Source organism: Limanda limanda, chromosome 9, assembly GCF_963576545.1.
Source record: "Limanda limanda chromosome 9, fLimLim1.1, whole genome shotgun sequence".
Classification (NCBI taxonomy): Eukaryota; Metazoa; Chordata; class Actinopteri; order Pleuronectiformes; family Pleuronectidae; genus Limanda; species Limanda limanda.
The window spans coordinates 20,032,391-20,049,663 of NC_083644.1; the positions used below are offsets into that span (position 1 = coordinate 20,032,391).

At 40.5% G+C, this 17,273-nt stretch overlaps 1 protein-coding gene across 1 annotated transcript; it reads left to right on the forward strand.

Moving 5' to 3' along the window:
- Positions 1-6,995: 6,995 nt before the first annotated feature.
- mef2b (myocyte enhancer factor 2b) lies at positions 6,996-14,624 on the forward strand. Its single transcript, XM_061078235.1, has 9 exons — positions 6,996-7,151; positions 8,038-8,096; positions 9,812-10,015; positions 10,256-10,384; positions 10,568-10,757; positions 12,432-12,580; positions 12,811-12,919; positions 13,440-13,542; positions 14,312-14,624. Exons 1-9 carry the CDS (start codon positions 7,121-7,123, stop codon positions 14,622-14,624), a joined length of 1,287 nt encoding a protein of 428 aa, XP_060934218.1. The 5' UTR covers positions 6,996-7,120.
- Positions 14,625-17,273: the final 2,649 nt, after the last annotated feature.

A 17,273-nucleotide genomic window follows, 5' to 3' on the forward strand; every position in this document is an offset into this window, starting at 1 on the left:
ATGGCAGTTGCATTCATTACACTCAAACTTTTCAGGAATTTGCAGCAGCAGTTACCACCTCAGCTCACCTCTATTCATCGTAGAATAGCTCTTTTATTCTCGCTAAAACTCTTCACACTGTCTGACTGTTGCCAAACATACCAGGGATGCTTTTTTTTTCATTGCATCCTCTTACTTTACAAGGTCTGATATCACCTACACCTATTACGACCATGTAATAACATGTTTAATACTTGTCAGGTGTAGCTATATGCTTGATTTAAGATATTTACATTCACTTCATAATGTAGTTATTAATATAGGCTACCACTGCCGGACTGCAAACACCCTGACATACTTAAGGTGTGTGTGACTGTTGCTACAGAGGCCTTATTGTTCTGTTGGAGGTTGCGGGGGTCGGTGAGACGGTGAAGGTGCAACCCTCGCTCTGTTGAGACGCAGATAAGAATGGAGCTATTAAGGTTCACAATGTGAACAATCGTTCTCACACATGTACACTGACCATGGAGGCTATTTCTGAATCCGACAGCCTCACCACATGCTCTATAAAGGGTCGCGGGTGATCTTGTCGAAAGCAGAAGTGAGAAGTTTCAGGAAAATGAAAAAAAAAAATGGACTCGATGAGGAAGGGTTCTCAAAGGCACTTTCATGGCTCTGTAGTTTCTACTGAATGGCTCTAATAACCATGGTTCCAGTCAGCCTCTAGTCAGATTGGCAGATCTCTTACAGGGCTAAGAATAAAGGTGTACGTGCATAAACATCACACTGAAGAAACGACCATTTCCCCTTAGCTACAGGTGATTAGCCGCCGGTGGGTTTGCTCTATCCTCTGTCGGCTTTATGTGGCCCGTGCAGACGAATCCTGGGGGTCCGGGCTGTGGCGGTCTGCAGGGATGTTACTAACTATTGCATCAGATTCACAGTTGGAGATAACCTCTGGGGATCAGGACCCGTGTGCGTGGCTGTGTGAGGCTGCTGCGGCTGCTCCCGTCGGTGTGTGTGGGAGAGAGAAATAGAGCTGTTGTCCACACTTCCACAGACGATCTGTGCTAATAATTTGTCACCATATTATTTTTAGGAGTACATCTTGTCACATCCCAAAAATAGTCAATAATGCAGCTCATTGGGTTATTACCTCTAAATATATCTTTTCAGCTGAGTGCATGCTGCTTTCCATCGGTGTCCCGTAGCTTTGTGTTCGATCATTTTATTCCCTTTTCATTATATCGGAGAAGTACACAGGGTAACACACAGGAACAGTTACATGTTTGGTTTTTTTAGAGTTCAGGCATAGGCTGTTTTTATTCTGGATAAGGTGTTTACATGGAACATGGAAAATCTGGTTATTCATATTCATGTTACAGAATCCAGCTTACTGATCATTCATCTGCAGGCTGGCCTAGATTTGTCACCACCACAGTCACTGTAAGATAATAATAATAATAAAATCAAGATTAATACATTTTATTTATATAGGGCAATTTTTTATTTACATGAGCAGGTGGGTCAGAATCTTAGTTAAGGTGTTTGAATTCCAATTGTATCCTGGTTTCTATCAGAGCACTGCAGGTAATATACATATCCAGACATCTCACAACTGGGATTAGGTTTAATCCAGGTTTCTGAAACTGGGATCACTGGTGAGCAGACAAACACTTTCAGTGTGATGCTTTCTGACAGCCTCGCCACAAATAACTTTGCTTGAGAAGCTCATGTTGAGAATATAGAAGTCAGAGGAAACTCGTGTAACTTCTTGTTATGAGCTATGCTGTTGGGCGCTCCTGTAATTTAGGCCTGTATGTGGACACACAATTACAATTCACCTCAGTTCAAATTCCATTTTGTGCAATTGTCGAAAACAGCAGCAGAATTCAGCCATGATGTGGAGACGCAACAGTGACCTGACCTCATACGCTGAGTCACAGCACGTGAAGATGTATACGACACCTAATTAATCTGTGGGGAGTCAGTAAATTGCCTGAAGACCCTTCAGCAGAGTGAACTCCTGCCTATTGGCATTAACCTCCTTCTTATGGCGGAAGAAATGTGTTTAGCCCCTAATGTACACAGAATATGATGTTTTTATTCTTTGAAACTGTAAAATGTTTGTTCTAAATGAGGCTGCAATTTAACAGTTATAATGTATTTCCTATGAATACTACAATTCCTCTATTTTTGCACACGTTAAAATGGACTCTATTAATTATAAAAACAAATATAACTGCAGAATGTAAATTAAATCATGCTGCCCTCTAAATAAAGGTCCATGATTAATACGGTACAGTTGTCCTCATAAGGCAGTGGCTTTAACATTTAAAGATACTCCATTCTGTTTGTTTGCCTGCACATTATTTATTTACTTTTGCTTTTGTGCATAGTTTGAATGAGGAAATCGTTCTAACAACTCCTAACGCCGGTGTTGATCAGGCTCACAAATGTCTCGCGCTTTTATTATCTGTATGTTTATCATAATTATTATTATTCTCTGATTTTGTGTTTGTGACTTTCATATTGTCTGTTGTAAAGCACTTTGTTACTTGAATTGAAAGGTGCTGTATAAATAAAGTTGTTATTATTCTCATTATTTCATGTAGCTGTGTTCATGAACAAAAATACATTATGGCTTTACACACATTTCAGTTCAAGGGAAATTAATTATTATAAACAGCTTATAACAGTTACAAAGAAGCAAAGTGTGATGGCCTATAGTCATTCACCTGGTGAACAAGGCATTACAGAAAAAAGAAAAGAAAAACACACTTACCCCTAAACACCCATCTGTCGTGTGAAATGTGTGATTTATCTATTTTGGGTGACTTTTAGTATTTTTTAAAGAAATGTAACTTTTAGCTCAACAGCTATTTATTGTGTTGTTGTTTCCCGTGTGTTACCGGACTTTTGTCAGATCATGTTTAACCCCCCTTGTTTTTAATTGCCTTAAACCAAATTGCCTTAGAAATGAATATAATTGTATTGTTTTGAAGCAAGGACATTAATGCGAAGCACTGGTTCTCAGATCCTTCAATGAAGTCCATCAGGGGGGCTTTAGGCGGTCTCCATTACAGGAGATGTTCACCCAAGAGTTCACCTCTATGCTGATGGAGGGGTGGCTGACGTGAGAGTCCACAAAACACTTTTGGGACATTCAGGCTTTAAACATGGTGTGAATGTTGGACACTTGATGACACCACAGGAGCAGCATGGAGGCATTTTATATTTTTGTTCTGTTTTCTTTCTTTCTGTTTGCAGCCTTGGACTTCAGTTACTTCAACTGTATTGGATTTGGTTGGATTACCCCTGAAACTCCCAAAGTGTTTTGTGGACTCAAATACTTCACCCACATGAGTGAATTATCTTTTATTTTTTTGTTGAACTACCCCTTTAAAAGTAATTTTCTGTCCGTCATAATAAAACAAAGTGATCCAGTAGAAGTGGAGTAACTTCTGCAGTGAACTTGCTGACAGCCTGCTCGGTGGGTGTGCGGATGGAGGGGCCGGGAGTTGGAGGCGTGTGACCAATGGCAGCGCTCGGTGGGCGGGCTGTGTGACGGGGGGTGGGGGGGAGGAGGCGGGCTGCAGCAGCCAGCTGTTAGAGAGCAGCTCCCCTCAGCCATCCGCTTACTACTACCGCTGCTGCATCAGGTGAATATCTGCCCATCAGCCCGGGACCTCGCTCTCCTCCTCCACACTCATCTATGTCTCCTCTTCCCTCCTCGCTCGCTCCCTCTCCCGTGTGACCGATAGCGTGGGGGTGTTGATCTTGAAAAACCCAGAAGGAAACAGAGAAGGAGAAGACCGAGGAGCAGGTGAGAGGAGATGCTCTGATTTTCAGTTTTCAGTTTTCAGTTTTCAGTGTTTCTGTGTTAATGTCTGTGGTTTGTGAATGTAAACGAGTTTCCTGGCTGCTCGGATCCACCAGCCAGCAGCTGTGGGAGAACACTACCTGTTGCAGTGGTATTGACAGCCGCCTATGGATCGGGCTATATTAGACAGGGATGCTTGGCAACTCGTGGCCAGACAGGCTATTCTTACACGCTCTGTTTTGGATGACGTCGGCAATTTGTTTGGCCTAATTCTCTGCCAACATTTTATGTATTTATGCTGTTTTTAGTTTGAGCTTGCTGCTCGACTGCAGCTCCAACTGTTCCACGTTTATCCCTTGAAATAGATAGTTATTAGATAGATAGATAGATAGATAGATAGATAGATAGATAGATAGATAGATAGATAGATAGATAGATAGATAGATAGATAGATAGATAGATAGATAGATAGATAGATAGATAGATAGATAGATAGATAGATAGTTATTAGATAGATAGATATATAGATAAATAGTTATAAGATTGACAGATAAGAGATCGATTTATAGATAGACAGACAGACAGACAGACAGACAGACAGACAGACAGACAGACAGACAGACAGACAGACAGACAGACAGACAGACAGACAGACAGACAGACAGACAGACAGACAGACAGACAGACAGACAGACAGACAGACAGACAGACAGACAGACAGACAGACAGACAGACAGACAGACAGACAGACAGACAGACAGACAGACAGACAGACAGACAGACAGACAGACAGACAGACATACAGATAGATAGATAGATAGATAGCAGATAGATAGATAGATAGATAGATAGATAGATAGATAGATAGATAGATAGATAGATAGATAGATAGATAGATAGATAGATAGATAGATAGATAGATAGATAGATAGATAGATAGATAGATAGATAGATAGATAGATAGATAGATAGATAGATAGATATCTGCCCTACATTCACGGCTCAGCCATTAAATGAGACCGTTGGTTCAAGATGAAACTTTTTTTTCAGCCAGTTTAACAACCGCCACCAAAATAAGTGTCCGTCCGTCAGCTGTCACAAAGGTGTGTCTCCATTGTGAGTCCGCCAGATCTCGAGAACAACTTCATACAAAGGCATTTTTTTCCTCTATTCGTGGACAGATCAGATGTTCGGCTTGTTCATGCCTGCATGTTCTAATGCTATTCTGGCTCTATCAAAAAATATCGAGGCAATTCAATTATCTCCTGTTAAAATTAGACAAATATTTCCTCACCATTTCACTGTGAAGGCCCGGCGAGCACATGAACCGCGTGACCCCTGAAGATGTACCACACACATACACACACACACACACACACACACACACACACACACACACACATATGCATTTATCTATCCATCCTGAATATTTGTATAAACATGACATTATTTAAGTTAACATGTTTGCTGTTTGAAGAAAACTCTGCCTTTTTCTCCTCTTAAAGTGAACGTCAGGTTTGTTTCTTACGGTTTATTTCAAAGTTATAATTTTCCATCAATCTTTTCGACTTGAGTTGTGGATGAGTAATGTCTTGGTTCATGCAAATGTGGTTCACATCTTCTATTTTCGGAGGCAGCTATGGGTCTGGTTTCATATTTTACACATATGGCGTTTGACTAAAATGAATCAAACAGTGAAAAGGAGGCTGCCGGTTTGGAGTCCTGCGAAATGCAACAGTCACAGAAGGGACAACTGTGATTTGAGTTTAGATTCAACCCGTGAATGAACAGCCTTTGGACAATTCTGATATGTAATTTTTTTGGAATGTGATTAAATGATTACACTTTCCCACGTCAGAATAGGCTGTATGCTTCTTTGGCTAATGTGCATTCACTTGTTTACTATGTTTCTGAAACATCTCATGCTCCGAATGACTCATGGAAAGAAAACCACCAAAGCAGAACCCCCAATACTCTACCAATGTCCTACTTCTTTCCCCCCTTATCATTCATGCATGTACAGTTCACTGCAGTGAGAAAAAAACCATCTAGTGCAATCTATTCACCGGTGTTGTCACAACAACCGATCAAACCCGGTGTAATTGTTTGTTGTTGATAAGACGGCGGCTCCCTGGGTGTGTGTCAGAGAGCAGGAGCCTGCCGTGTGGCTGCGCTCAGGTTTTTCCACCGTCTGGCCTCTGGGAGGGTCTGTGACAAACCTGCTGTCTTTCCCCATAGAAGCAACAAGACTCAGGGGCAAGTGTGTGTGTGTGTGTGTGTGTGTGTGTGTGTGTGTGTGTGTAATTATTGCACTATTACAGACACACAGTGACTCTGTTTTGCATTCATATCTTTTCATAGGACTTCAGGGACTAGTTGACGACATTTAGAGTTTTTGAAAGATACCTGCCTTTCCTTTCTTTCCACCTCTTGTCAGCAGTGATGATTTCAGGAGTGGATCGTAGCGATGAAAGGTCACAAACAGAGGCCGGTTTCCAGCTCTGGTACTTTCACGGACATGAGATGACAGTTGTTGTTTTGGGAAAACATCTCGAATTAGCTGAGGTGCGAGGCACTGCCAGTTTTCTGCTGCTCCCCTCGGCGTCCAGGCCTTCGACTATAACCAACTAAACCACACAGAGTTCTGTCGCAACCTGTTCACTGTTGTTCTGGAGGTAAAGCTATATTTATCCACATAGAGTCGTTAGTTCTAGAGATATCCGTTCCTTGTTCGTATCTGATACTAGAGGAACTTTCTGAGATAGAGATCTTTCTGGCCTTGTTTAGAACACACACGTCCCACTTCCCTCTCCATCTCACCATTGCCTTAATGTGAGGTGGAATTGCTTTACATCTGTACCAGAGCTGCTGTGAGATCAGAGCTTTGTGGTAGTCAAGTTGATGAATACACGGGTGGATTATGAAACGAGAGCCATTCGTCCACCTTGTTTTTGTGTGTGTTTTACCACAGAGGTTACGGCGGTGATGAGCATGTCGGCAGCTGTGAGTTGTTGAGGTGTGTCATATCTCTGCATATATATCACAGGACTTTATAAGGTAATAATGACGGCGAAGAGGTGGATTCCTGCAGAAATGCCCCACATGCCTGTGTGCCAAGCTTACGTTTGGGGGGCGCCGGGCACTCCGGGGGTCGTGGGAACACGCACGCCATATCCGCTCAGGCACCATCAGGAGGGACAGGGAACTAAATATAGAGAAGTCACATATGTGGAGAGTATTGAGGGGAAAAACCAGTGAAAAGTCCTTTGGGGCTTTGGGGACGTACTGGTCGGGTCAGCGGAGTCAGTCCACCACTTCATGTCCGATATTGAGAGTAAAATGCAGATAAGTCGTACACAGTGAAATTTCAGTTTGAGTTTGTGCTGTGCTGTCTTTTCATGTCTGTTTCCCATGATGCAAAGAGGGAATAAAAAAATCCTCACGTTGCTCCAGTGTGCAGCTCTATATGGTTCTATAGGGGCAGGGGCGGGAGCGGGGTTTTCTAGACCAAGAAAAACAGATAAACAGCGGGTGTGACTTTCAAAAATGGACATTCTCAGACTAACCACAATCCGTCCACATCTCTGCCTTCTAACCCTCCGAATCCAAACCCTGCTTCTTTTTTTTCCTCTTTCCCCTGACCTGGCCGCTCATGAGAGAGGAGTGGGTGGCTTTTAGCTTCGGCCATCTTTCAAAAACACACCGTTTTCCTGCGACTGTTTGGTTTCAGCCATTGCCTGCTGAACCTTTAAAAGGAGCTGCCAACTGTATTTTTAACCCTGTCTCTCGGGGCCACGCGGTGCAGCCGAGCACTGCTGCTGCTGCGGGCCCGGGGGTAACCCAGACTGTGGGGTGTTAGACTGCGTGGACTGCTGGTCCTGCGAGGGCCGCTCTAACTTTAGACTGCGTCGCCTCATGGTGGTAAAAATAAACACCCTACTCTTACCGAGGGGGAAGGGAGACGAGTCACAACCAAACGGATGACATTTTCCCACCATAATTATATGTGCTTTAAAGATATTGAACATAAAAGCTGCCATTGAAAAAAAACTAAAGTGTTTGTCACCCACCTCTCATTTGTCTTGAACTAGAGATCGTTGTAAATATTAATGTTTAATGTCATGTTTCTTAAATTCTCGATGGAGCAGCATTAATGCCGATAACACAAACATTGTGTACTGATATGTTAACATTGTTGTGTTTTCTGTCACAGGTGTCAGAGTTACAGACGATAGAAAGAATGGGAAGAAAAAAAATACAGATTTCTCGTATCCTGGACCAGAGGAATAGACAGGTGGGTGTTCATTTATACTTTATATAATAATTTTAACCAGAAGCCGTCTGTACACATGTTTGATATAAAGTATATAAAGTGACATTTGTATCAAGCTAACCCCATTGAGTGATCACAAGGGAATAAATTAATCAATTTTTAATCAGTAAATTATTTAGCAACTGTTCAGACCAAATATAATTTTCATACATGAGGATTTGCTGCTTTACTCTATTCTATATTACTGAAACTCTTCTGGTTTTAGATTCTTGCTTGTGAACAACAAGACATTGGAAGATCGCCTCATGCTCTGGAGAACTGTAAACTGCCTGATTGATTTTGTCAGTTCTGTTCTGACATTTTATAGATTTTAAGATTAGGCAGTATGAGTAGTGTAGTGATATACTGCAAGTACTGACATGTATTAGTTAGAACGGCAGCATACTGTTCGTGGAAATGTGCAGTGGAGCAGGGATCACGCTGCAGATGTAAATAGATAGAGTTGGTTTTCTGCATTGTGAAGCTGAGACATAGCTCCTGTGGATGGAACGATACAGTTAAACTGTGTGAAGAAAAATCACATTATGGCATCTAGAATGTGAGGTATCGTAAAACAACTTTTTTTTAACTTAGCTTGTTTTCTCACTTGACTGCTAAACTTACATTATGAAAGTTGGAGCTGTATTTTGCCCAAAAGGATACAAGTGAAACAACAACCCCACTGCTGTAAATTAAAAAAATCGGGATCAGTGTAGACAACAAGAAATATGTATTAAATCATATTCAGGGTTCTGGCGAATACAGATGGTTTCTTGTATCTGATATTTGTGACTGAATGTGTTTTCTTAGTGATAAGCTTTGTTGAGTCTATTTATTTTGTTTTCTGAGTTTCCCCTTATCTGGATCAGGGGTTTGAGGGTAGACTGTGTGGTTTGCTGCTCATACTGTAAAACTTTCACGGACAAACTTTTATTTTAATTTCTCTCTCTCTTTATATATATATATATATAAAATACTGTTTGTATTTGAATGTAATGTTAGGCTTTTTTGTGTTACGTGCAGAATTCTTATAATAATATAAATTAACATCATATTTTATTTTACCCTAAGCAGTATTTTTAAACATCTGTAATCATTGATCTGTAGTTTGTTTGGTTGTAAAGTTTATGAGGTAGTAACAGATCCATGTTTGGTCAAGATTGAGCCTGACTAGTTTATCAGTTGGCTGATAATAATCAGTTGAAATGAGCTTTTGACACACTTGTGGATATTTTCGTTCATGTTTGCCAATATGCTTAGCTATCAAAACTGGTTTGCATTTATGTTTACATTTTACAAAAAATATATACATTTTCTTAATTCAAAATGTATTAGTTTGGTCTTTTTATTTAAAGTCATTTATGATAACAGTAACGGTTAAACTATAAATATAAACTCTCAATTAAATGTAACTGTGATAATAGTTTGAAAACGTCATCTTAGTAAACATTGTCAATTTTTATCTATAAATATATATGTATCTGATTTTATTTTTTATACTCAAGATAATAATATTTTTGCTTCTGTAAATTCTTCCACAACACAATTTGGATTCAAATCATCCCAGTACACCTAATCATACAGCATTAATGAGGAAAAAATTATTTGTCTTTTCCTAAACCTGACATCAGACTTTAGCAGTAATCAGCTAAAGTTAAAGGGAAAACTCAATCCTCTGTTTTTTTTTCGTGTGACAGGTGACCTTCACCAAGCGTAAGTTCGGTCTGATGAAGAAGGCGTACGAGCTGAGCGTGCTGTGTGACTGTGAGATCGCCCTCATCATCTTCAACAGCACCAACCGCCTGTTCCAGTACGCCAGCACCGACATGGACAAGGTGCTGCTCAAGTACACGGAGTACAGCGAGCCGCACGAGAGCCGCACCAACACAGACATACTGGAGGTACTGTACAGGCTGCTATTAAAGGAAATAAAGCAGGATGTAGTGGTGAAGTAAACTATTAACATTATGGATTTTCTAAAAGGAAGCATAGGCATGAAATCAATTTCCAACTTCCCAAAATTGAATCTATATAGTCTTATATTTTGGAATAAAACCCTAATATCTCAGTCTTACTTTTCTGAACCTTCCTGCTTTCGCTGTGCATCTGTTTTCCAACGTGCACTTTCTGTTCTGCATCAGACTCTGCGCAGGAAGGGCCTCGGCCTCGACAACGCAGAGATCGACCCTGAGGAGAGCGCGCAGGTGGCTGCAGACAAATATCCTCTCAGCGAGGGCATGGATCTCTCTGTGGCACGCCAGCGCTTCTACGTCAGTCCACACACACTTCTACGCATTCACAGCGTTCAGAACACTAAGTTGAACTAAGTTCAAACTTAAGCCTTAACTAATGTCCTGATTATTTCAGTTGTTCAGACACTTTTTCTCCATAAACGTAACCTGACTTGCTCACGACTCTCATGCTGCTCTGCTGTTGTTTTCCTTTGACTCCAGGCTCCTTCCCTGCTCTCACCCGAGGCCCAGTTCCTGGTGTCTGCAGGCTGTGAGAACGGCTTCCCCAACTGCTCTGCAGCCGGCGCGGCGTCCCACAGACCCCCTGGATATAAATCTGCCGGCTCCAGACCCGGCTCTGCCAGCCCTGCTGCATCACACGCTCACACCGCGTTCATGTCTCCACACTCTGGTGAGCACAACTGATCCTGAGAAACACTGGGAATCATTTCATTAATAGAGTGCAGTATTTGCAGAACGTGCAGGAATATGTGCAAAAGCATGTTGATGCTGAAGAGATGGTATCGCTGTATATGGCCAATCAACTAGTGGCCCGTGAAACAGCCCTTTGGATGTTTTCTCTGGCCCGCCTGCAGAGAATGCTTATTCTTAATTATATAATATGTAATTAAGTTCAGTGTATATGAAGGAACAGCGGTATTAAATCATACCAGAGGCACCGAATGGGGGCTTTTACAGCCCCTGCACCCCAGTAACTGGTTACTTCTTCCCACTGGCTTGTTACTCATATCCTTGTGGATAGAAAGAGCTGCCCGAGCTGCTTCAGTATTGAGCCGTTAAGTCTCAATGGCTCAATGGATACAGTTACTATTCATCTTGTGTTCTGCATTTGTGGCTATAGAAAACAACCTAATGTTGTTCTCTTGGCTGGACTTTGACCTTTTACACGTCTGCATCAGTCTTTAATCGTAGCAGGCTGCTGGTGGAAATGACAATGATATATACAAACGTGAATTAAAAGGGATGTATTTCACTTTTCCATGTAGAAATATATCTACTGACGTGAGAGTAAGTTGTAGCTGACACATATTCTTTGTGGTCCATGAACCCTCAGTCATGTCAGTGTCATAAACAGCCATGTCTCTAACAAAGACTCAACACAACATTTATAAATGAATTCATTCAGTGTTTAAATGTTGTTTTATACTCTTGCATAATACCAATTTTTAACATCTTAGCGACTCTGGGTCAATAAAACTGTTTCATTGCAAAAGGAAATTAACATAAATATGACAATGACAAAGTAATTGCTCACATTAAATCAATACTGGGCTGAATGGAAAATTGCTCTTTTTAATTCAATGACATTAAGGGAATTAGCAACTCATAGTTGTTCTTCTTACAAATGAATATTCCAAATTGGTACCGTGTGTTTGAAATATTGAGCAGGGACCATTTTTCGACCCTAAAATAGCTCAGTGTGAAAATCCATCCACGCTCTTGTGGCCTTCCTGCTTAATAATCTTGCTATAAAATTCACATGTACTGCCAAACTCGTGCAGCTGGCTGTGAACTCACAGGAAGTGTTGTGTGTGTGGGTGTGTGTGTGTGTGTGTGTGTTTGTGTGTGTGTGAGAATGTGAATGTGTGCGTACACTAATCCACACATGGTGTGTTTAGTGAAACTGGCCCTTCACCACTGTAACAGCGGCTGTAACCCGTTTTGTGGTTTCTGTACAGAACGTGTCACACCTGTCATGTCAGACTCTTCTTCTGTGTCCAACTATTCAAACAAACTATGATGTTATTGACAATCGATGATTTCAAATATATGAATAATATGTTTCCAATAGTTTACACTGTTTACGATAAATTCAAGATGGTTTCTGGCATTTTCAAGCAGTGCATAACACAATATTCCAAATTTGATCGTGAACTTATAAGTGATGGCGGCCCTTTGTCCTTTAAAGATCTCGTATCAGCTTTATAGAGGAAGTTTATTTTCACAGAGGGAAGGTGAAGAAAGTGTAAAACAGAAAAGTAAATTATTCCTCTCTGAGCGAAACAAGCTCACATCTCTTTTCACTTCCTGCTCATTTTTTTTATATTTCTCTTTCTCTGGGTAGGTATTGGCTACTCCGTGTTGTCCCACGGCAACCTGAACCGAGCTCTGGACATGAAGAGTCCTCCGTCTCTGAACCTGGGCGGCGAGAACCTGCGGGGGGACGCTGCTAATCAGGCCATGGGCGCCACACGTGTTAACCACAACTCTGCTGTAAGTGGCTGTTATGATTCAGTGTGAACTAATAGGTGTCAGGGACATCTGACACATTCTGTACGCGGCAGTGCTCCTGAACCAACACACCCTGATTGACGAGCAGTTTCGCAGTTTTTTCTCACTCACTCACACTTTTCATAGTTGTAATATTCAGATGTTTTATACAGTCTGCAGTGTATACAGTGATGTGTGACCAGTTTGACGGTTTCTCTTTGCCTGTCCATCAGAGGGGTCTCCTGTACCAGGGTCTGCACACTGGGAGCTCCATGATGGCCATGGGCAAGTTGGGCCACAGCTTGGGAGGCTACAGCCTTCCCTCCCCTGGAACCCCCCCTGGTACTTCCTCAAATGAAAATAAACTGTGAAGGAGTTGTTTGACATTTTAAGAATCTGTCTCGGGAACAATTACAAATTTAGAGCAAAAGATTGATATCACCCTCCTGTCTGTGTGGTAAAACTGAAGCTGCTGCCGGCAGCCAGTTAGCGTAGGTTAGCATAAAGATTGGAAACAAGGAGATTTCAGCTCTGTGCAAAGGAAACTAAATCCACCCGTAAAGCACAATAAGAAAAAACTTATATCCAGCCATCCAGGCGAACTGTAGGCTATGTTAAACTAGGATCATCTAATTGGCTGATGATACCAGCTTTATATTTACAGTATAGTACAGACTTGAGAGTAGTATTGGTATTTTTTTAAACATTTATTTTAGGTGAATCTTTTATATCCATTTATTTGAGGAGGCTGGTTTGTGAAATACATACATATATATATATATGAATATATACTAAAAATGTATTTTTTTCCCTTTTTTAAATACTATAATTTATATTCCTGTCGTCCTTCCTCTGTTTCCAGAGTACAGCCAACCTGGTTTTTATCACTCTGTTAGTCTACAGCGAGGAGCAGTGAACCCCTGGCAAACAGTTCAGCTGCCTCAGGAGCACCATATAAGTCCCGGGTCAGTATATCAACATGTAATGTGGGGCTGCTGGGGGGGGGGGTCAATTATAGAATATAGAATGTTTTCTTATTCACTGTTGCTGTTCAACATTTTGACCTATAAGATCTTCATTAGTATCAAAACAGCACTGACCACGTAACATTTGCTACATATCTCAAAATGATAGCTTTTTCACAGTTTGTGTATTCTTCAAAGAATCAAGTAATGATCGACCACAATTGCCAATAACTGGAATGTAAACAATATGATAAACTGAACAAAAAAAGTAAATATATTTAAAAAAGGTCTTAATATATTCAGCTGCAATTACATAAATTAATTAATTAAAGTTATAAAATGTATATTTGATAATGTATAAAACTCTTATATACACTTATATATATATATATATATATAAAAATATAAAAACTCTAGTAAACCACCATTTTGGTGTGTGTGTATTTTTTTGTGGGATTTTAGAATTTCAAACTCAGATACAGTTATGTTCGCTGGATTTTAGGGTAGTTTGGTTCTATTGAATCATACGTTCATGTTTGTTCTTCAATTGAATTTGGGAAACCACCTGATGATAAATGATTTTATATCATTTATTGGTGTTAATATATAAGAATTAGAAATGTCCAACTGGCAAGTCAGTTCCAAACGGCACAGTTTCGAATTGTAATCTAGTTGCACCTGACAGATAGAGCATATTTGGAGAACTGTGACATTTGTTCAAAGTTTTTCTCTTTTTCACTTCTCTTGTCTTTCCTCTTGCTGTTTCCAGGATGTCCAGTGGGGGGTGCTCCTTCCCTTCTCAGTGTTGCTCCTCAGCCTCCCCACATCTGCCCTCCCTGACCCTGAGCATCAAATCTGAGCGCAGCTCTCCGGAGCACAGGTCCTCGCCCCCCTCCCCTCCTCTGCACCACCTCAGACAGCATTCTCCAATCAGCGACCTGGGCTCAGCCTGCCTCAGCCCTCCAGAAACCCGGGCGGCCAATGAGACGAAGGAGTATCCCAAAGCCGGCTTCCCACAGGATGAGAAGGAAGGAGGGCAGCCGCTGAGGCATTTAGAGATGAGTGACGGCTGGCAGAGATAGCTGACTGCTGCAGTCTACTGTAAGCACCACATGTCCCATTCACACAGCTGTCCTCCAATCACATGCACACACGCACACGCATGCACACACACACACACACACACACACAAGAGGTCGAGGTGGGGTTGATTCGTCCCCATCATCCCAGAGAGGAACACCTTTCTTTGTCTCAGCACACAGAGCTGGACTCTCCTGGGCAAATTATTTCTCTGCATCACTCGATTGATCCCGTGAGGAGACAGATACAAACAGACATTTTGATTTTTGTTTGGTTAGTATATACGTTTTCTGTGAGGAGATAATGTGAATCGAAAGAAAATACAGTCGGAAACGTGTTTGTCTTGTTCTGTGACTTTATTGAAGTTAGTCACAGCAGCACAATGGGACCAACTGAATTTCTCCAAAACGTGTCGAGGTACATTTTTGGCTTTAAAAGCAGCCTCCGGTGTTTGAGGTTTGGCGTGGTAATTGGTAAATAGCTGTAAAATTACGCTCTATACTGTCTTAGTATAAATGTTACAATGAAAAGCAGATGGGAACTGCAGAAGACTCTTTACACCGGCCAGGAGAAGTAATGTCTCTACAGTACAATCTGTTTGAGCCTTTAGCCCCAAACCAGCAACATGGCCTCCCCACCTAAAAAAAAGTTACACATTAAAAATCAATGGAGCCTTGGCCCTTGTTTGAAATGATGAAATGAGTCTGAACATCTTAAAGGAGAGTAGCATATTATTTTTCAGGTTTAAGTCACTGTAATTGGTCCCATTAGAAGACATTTCTAATTTAAGAAATAACAAAATCTGTTCATTCAGCACAATGATTCAGTCTCAAATTCAGCTAGTATGAGACTCTATTGGCCACTCAAACCAATTTAGATATTTTTACATTTTAAATTTCCCTATAGGCAGTGTTAGTTACAGGGGAGGTTCAGTTTATTTGATATCTCTCACCAGATTAAGTTCTTTACAATCAAATACAAAGAGAGTTTTGCACAAAAGATTTAATATATTTTATACAAAAGTAAAACTCACTTACTAAATTCACGAGATCTAGATTTTTATTTGGAGCTGAAATAAATTGCACATTTTGCTCATCAAGATCCATTAATTGTTTTTGGAGAAATCAATGAAAATGGGGTAAAACGTCCTCTCTCATAATGTTGAAGAAAGTGAAAAAGAAAATTTGCTTGATCCGCCCCCCCCCCCCCCCCCCCCCCGACCCAGATAAAAACGTAATGGGCTCTTCTCTGACCCATACCTCATCCTTCCACCAAGTTCGGTCCAGTAGCATTTGCCTAATGCTGCTAAGTAACACAAACAAACACAGATTAAAACATGACCTCCTTGTAGCAGAGGTAATGAGGACTGATGAATTTCTGTGGCGTCACATTAAGAACATTTAAAGTGACCTGCATCAATGTACACATCGACGTGTTCGGAAAAAAAAAGTGAACTGACCCTTTAAAAATCTGGGCATCAGTGGATCTCAGGAATTTGATTGTTTCCTTAAAACAAAGTTTAAGATATAATTTCTTTCCATGTTTGTGTGTAAGACTATAGTGGTGGATGAGCTAAATTACAGTTTATATTATTCTTACAAATAATTATAGTTTCATCCTTTAAATCTAATAATATAATATATAATTCAATGCTAAGATTTACGACAATCTGCTTTAAATAAAGACCAAAGTGTTTGAATACAGTCCCCATGCATCACAATCAAATACCGCAACACCCAAAGATGTATGTATTTATCTATAGCAGGTCTATTAAATAATATAAGAATACAATCAATTCCTCTTTCTGAAGGGCTTAGCTTAGTATGTATTGATATTTAGAAATATATGAGACGCTATGTAATGAACAGTCCAATTATTCAGAGGATATTTCTTTAAAAAATCACAAATTATGTTTGTTTTTTTACATATAACTTTACTTTGCACTGTGTTTTTGTGCACTGGATATCGGAGTGTTTTTTTCTTTTGGCATATTCAACTTTTGTCCCGCAAATGGTCGATATGCAGTACTTACAGAGTTGGGATTGGAATTACGCTTATTGTCCACAAGGGGTCATCTTCTAAATTGTAGAGCAGCCTTAACTATTGGTGATAAATTATCTAATGAATATCTGTGATTGATTAGTAGTGGTTCACTCTGCAGAGTCTGTGAAGCGGCTGGTGGACGCCCTCAAGTTCAAGTGCTGCTGTGGAGTTCGCTTTTCTTTCCTTTTTCAAAATGCAGTTATGTGGTTTTATTATCAGCATGAAAAACCAATTTTATCAGTATTCTGATGTTTTGGATTTTGTTTTCATATTCGCTGAACGCTTCACTAGCAGAACAGAGACAGTTTTTTTTATTTGACATTTGTGGTGATTTCGTTTAAATAAAAATGGTTTGATTTGTATGTTTGCTTGGCTGTCTTTTTTTTTTTTTTTACTGCTACAAAGGACGTGAAAATTGGGATTCAGTTTTTTTCCTTCATGTACATCCAGTACAAAAGACAGATAAAATGCCTTCTGTTGTGTAGCTATCAAGCTTTCATGTGTCCATTTGTTTAGTCTCATTCACCTCGGTTCCCGTCTTTTGAACGTGCACACATTTCCTCATTATCGTGTCTGGCCCCTGTCAGGCATCTCAAAAGGCAGCCACA

What these genes read in the sequence shown, in the direction of transcription:
- mef2b (XM_061078235.1), top strand. Translation starts at nt 7,121, where the DNA reads ATGTCCGATATTGAGAGTAAAATGCAGATAA. An exon ending in TGAGAGTAAAATGCAGATAA is followed by an intron (nt 7,152 to 8,037) that starts GTCGTACACAGT and finishes TACAGACGATAG; the next exon opens with AAAGAATGGGAAGAAAAAAA. An exon ending in GTTCATGTCTCCACACTCTG is followed by an intron (nt 10,758 to 12,431) that starts GTGAGCACAACT and finishes TTCTCTGGGTAG; the next exon opens with GTATTGGCTACTCCGTGTTG.